At 36.5% G+C, this 4,595-nt stretch overlaps 1 protein-coding gene across 1 annotated transcript; it reads left to right on the top strand.

Annotated features, from left to right (window-relative positions):
- Positions 1–2,076: 2,076 nt before the first annotated feature.
- On the top strand, positions 2,077–2,511 carry LOC113382042 (activity-regulated cytoskeleton associated protein 1-like). The gene has a single exon (XM_026620606.1). It carries the CDS (start codon positions 2,077–2,079, stop codon positions 2,509–2,511), a length of 435 nt encoding a protein of 144 aa, XP_026476391.1.
- The last annotated feature ends 2,084 nt before the right edge of the window (positions 2,512–4,595 follow it).

Raw genomic sequence — 4,595 nt, 5'->3', positions numbered from 1 at the left:
TACTCCTACAACAAAAATTATAATTAATCATTTGAAGAATACGGAAGTTTACATGCATAAGTATTTTACCAGTGATATCAATTACACAACAATGGATTTGCAATCCATTTTCAATTGAAATGGAAAAAAATATTTTTTTTATACTTAGAAGCACAAGAAGAATTTACCGAATTAACAAGTGATACTACTTTGCGACTCAGATTTTCTCAAGCGCCTGCCTGTGTATGAATTTTGGATAGAAATCAAATCAGAATATCCCCTACTACTAGAAATGGCAATGAACAGATTACTGCCATTTTGTACAATATATATGTGAATCAGCCATTTCCACATTTACTTACACAAAATCAAAATACCGTTGAACTTTATTAAATTTAATTAAATTTTGAACTCTATTTAATTAAACGTTGAAAATTTATTACGATCTGCACCGACTCAAATTAAGCCTAGATATAATTATTTGTGTAAAAATATACAATCACATCCGCCACATTAATATTGTTTGATGCTAATGATATGTTTTATTAAAATTTAAGCTTGAAGGGGGTCGCTATATAATAAAGTTTAAAAAGAGTTATATATACAGCAACAATGTATACATCTTCCGCTGAATCAGCACGTACTATAATCTATGCGTAACGCAACAAAGAAGTCGCCTTATAAATAGGAAGCGTTTTGATATTCAATCAGGATTCACTAATTAAAACTCAACCAGTAACTGTATCACATATATTAATAAATATATATATATATATATATATATATATATATATATATATATAACAGTTTTGATAACTAAATTCAATGACCAACGAGATGATACATCTATTTGTTTTGACTTACATAATATGCGTCAAGGACCAATGAAACAGTATATGAATTTTACGAAAGATTTGAACAGTTAATAAGCATTTTTAATAGTTACTCATGCTTTCATATGACAAATCCAAATATTTTAAATGACCGATGCGATAGATTCGAAAAAAAGTGCTTTAGCAGTTTCATAGCTCACGTAAAGCAACCATACAGTACAATATTGAGAAGCCGCGAAGTTTGTTCTTTAAGCGAAGCTCTGCGAATAATTGCGAAAGATGATAACATAAACCATATCAGAAGTAATAATTTCAATTTCCAAAATTCAATGCAAAATAATAACAGATATTTCAGACAACACAATAGAAATAATAATTCATCTCAACAAAATCAAATCCTTTGATAATCTGCACTATCCGACTAAGCGAGAAGATAACATCTTAAGCCTATAGGTCAACCCAAGTAAAAGCAAGATAAAAGATAGCACGATAATACACACTACATTTGCCCTGTGACTCAGCGAGGGTGTGAGAAAGACAATAATATTTACACAACTACGTCATCGGAAGAGAAATGCACCATAGTCAATTACTGATTACCTCAGCGAGATGAGTTTACCAAGAATTAAGAAATTTGTCAGAAAGTGTTTAGTCGCGTTGCCCTAATACCTTAAGAAACTTGTCATGATTGCGCCTGCAAGATTAACAAGTTGGCTTAAGATATTAGAATTATTTTGTTAAGTTTAACAAAAACGGGTGTAGATGCATTTAATACTTTTCTATTGGACTTTGTGATATTGAATGCGGAGGCATTAATAATTTTCGGACTTTGTTATATTGAATGCAGAGGCATTTAATAATTTTCGGACTTTGTGATATTGAATGCAGAGGCATTTAATAACTTTCGGACTTTGTGATATTGAATGCAGAGGCATTTAATAACTTTCGGACTTTGTGATATTGAATGCAGAGGCATTTAATAACTTTCGGACTTTGTGATATTGAATGCAGAGGCATTTGATAATTTTCGGACTTTGTCATATTCTGTGCGGGCGCACGAATAAGAAAAACTGTGTAAACTCTTAGTGCGATAAAGTAACTTCGACTTTATCAATTTTATTCCTTGTGTACGCGTAGTTGACTTAGTGACTGTATATATATTTCCGTGTTCTGTAACCTACATACCAATAAATAAAGTGACGGTAGTATTAAAATTGTGTTAATTTCATTTATTCTAACCCTACCCCATTACAAACTGATGCCCATGTCAGAAGAAATGTTACAGCGACTGATGGGAGTGATAAGCGCACAATCGAACACACGGACGGACTTGGTGACCGGCAGCTTTGCCAGGTGCACGGCCAGGTTCAACAGAACGCGGGTTCCTGAAAAAGTGAAGAAAATCACAACTACCATCGTCTTGTACAAAGACGTGGAGGGCATCTCGGACGAGAATGCGCTAAAGGGGCTACCACTACTTCTCCAGGACACGTCGGCCACGTTGTGGGAAAGTGTGAAGACGGAGGCCAATACGTTCGACGAGGCGATCCACTTGATAAGGACGTCGTTCGCCCCAAGTAAACCCCCGCACAGCGTCTGTATAGACTTTTTTGGCACTCGCCAAGAAAAGAATGTGAGTACCGACCTATTCGTTTGCCAGAAGAGGGCACTGCTGGCGCAGTTGCCCTACAATATATAGACAGATATGCAGCTAGACATGCTCTACGGGCTACTACATATGCGGATCCGTGAACGCATCCCACGGACAACGGTCAATACATTCGATGAGTTGCTTCAAAGAGCTCGAGACGTGGAAGCTAACCTTTCCGAGGCAGAAAAGGGAGAAAGCAATCCGGTGGAAAGACGGAAAACCTGCTCTTTTTGCGGCCACACCGGACACACGGTCACAGAATGTCGCAAACGCCAAGGGACAAAGCAGATTCCTAAGAAGGAGGAGCCAGGAACTCGCAGCGAAGCGAGAATCTCCTGTTATGGGTGCGGCAAGGCAGAGGTTATCCGCAGTAAGTGCCCGGTCTGCTCTCCCCCAACAACTGCATAGGCAGCAACCACCCAAAGATAAGGATTCTTGAGCCTGACCACGCAAGAGCCAGGAAAATGCAGCCACTGCAAGAAGAAGGGTCACTTGAAAAAATTTTGCCCTAGACGCCTGGCCTGTGATCTGAGATGGAACCGTCAACCAGGAGAATCCGCGGTTCAAGATCCTGCTCCAGACCCGTCATTAAAGCACAAGTACAAGGCGTAATGATTTACGCACTTGTGGACACCGGCGCAGAAAAGAGCATCGCGGGAGAAACGCTATACAAACTACTGCAGTCAACGAGCCATCAATTTGAACCGTCAATGATGACAATGATGATGGCCGATGGAGAGTCGAAACTTCGACCCATACTAAAGACGACGACCATTGTACGGCTAGTAGACAGGCCAGTTCCAACGGAATTTGTCGTGATTCCGGAAGCTAAAGGAAACAACAGCCTGCTAGGCATGGATTCTTGCACAAAGCCGGTCTTGTGTTAGACATGAAGCACCGCACGTGGAACTTTTCGGACCAGACGCAAAGTTGGCTTAAGATATTGGAATTATTTTGTTAAGTTTAACAAAAACGGTTTCAAAGTTATTAAGTGTAGATGCATTTTGTTAACGCCTCATTCCCAACCCTGGTCTAATTATTATATATTTTGTTGCCTACATGCAGATAGCGATAATAAACCCTCATCCCTTACTATATAATTTAAAACGATAAAATAATCGCTTTCATTGTCACGCATCCTATCCCAAAATCGGTCACATATCAGTAATCCATTTTTCCAAGAATTTAATCACCTGTCCCTAACCATATCATCCTGCAATTAATATATTTCCAAGAAACTCGCATTACGTGTACCCAGTTTTAATTCTACGAATCTGCAATCCCCGACCAATACCTGATTGGTTGACAAATGTACTGATTGGATCCAAAATTGTAATGAGATGTCATTAATTCTACGAAATGGACCAATCAGAAAAATGTATAAAATTGTAAAATCTATATAATTTAGTGTCAACTAAATTATCATCTAACATCTATCAGTCGTAAATTAACACTCAAAGCTATAACATCTAATTAAAACTTCAACTATCTAACATATCATCTATCAGTCTTAATATTCTTTCAAATATACAATAATTAAACATTTATTTATCATCTTTTATTTTATTATTATTCAATCGGTCTGATATAGCCAATAACTAAATATATATGGTCCTTCGACAAAGTGCAAGTGTTTCAATAGAGTTCGGTAGCATCTCGCCGATCACGGACTTCTTAAACACTTTTAATCTATCTTAACAACATACTTTTTGATCCATTCGAACCGAATGGTCAAATTTATAAACACATTTAATACTTTTCTATTGGACTTTGTGATATTGAATGCGGAGGCATTTAAATATTTTCAGACTTTGTGATATTCTGTGCGGACGCACGAATAAGAAAAACTGTGTAAACTCTTAGTGCGATAAAGTATCTTCGACTTTATCAATTTTAACTCCTGGGTACGCGTAGTTGACTTAGTGGCTATATATATATATATATATATATATAATATATAATATATATATATATATATATTTTTTTTTTCAGTCGAGTATGGTTGCTTCGGTATGGGTCGTGTTTCTCTCTTCACAATGTTGCATTTCATAACTTTTAGTCAAATTAGTTTTCAAATCTTTTAGTTATTCATAATTTTTTCTAAAAAAAAATGTTTTTCTCTAATATGTTAT

This window comes from Ctenocephalides felis, unplaced genomic scaffold, assembly GCF_003426905.1.
Source record: "Ctenocephalides felis isolate EL2017-DRISC unplaced genomic scaffold, ASM342690v1 CF-g0.4_SCAFFOLD_03252, whole genome shotgun sequence".
NCBI lineage: Eukaryota > Metazoa > Arthropoda > Insecta > Siphonaptera > Pulicidae > Ctenocephalides > Ctenocephalides felis.
This window is presented reverse-complemented; position numbering and strand designations above follow the sequence as displayed.

Coding starts and splice junctions, on each gene's coding strand:
- LOC113382042 (XM_026620606.1), top strand. CDS start 2,077: ATGTCAGAAGAAATGTTACAGCGACTGATGGGAGTGATAAGCGCACAA.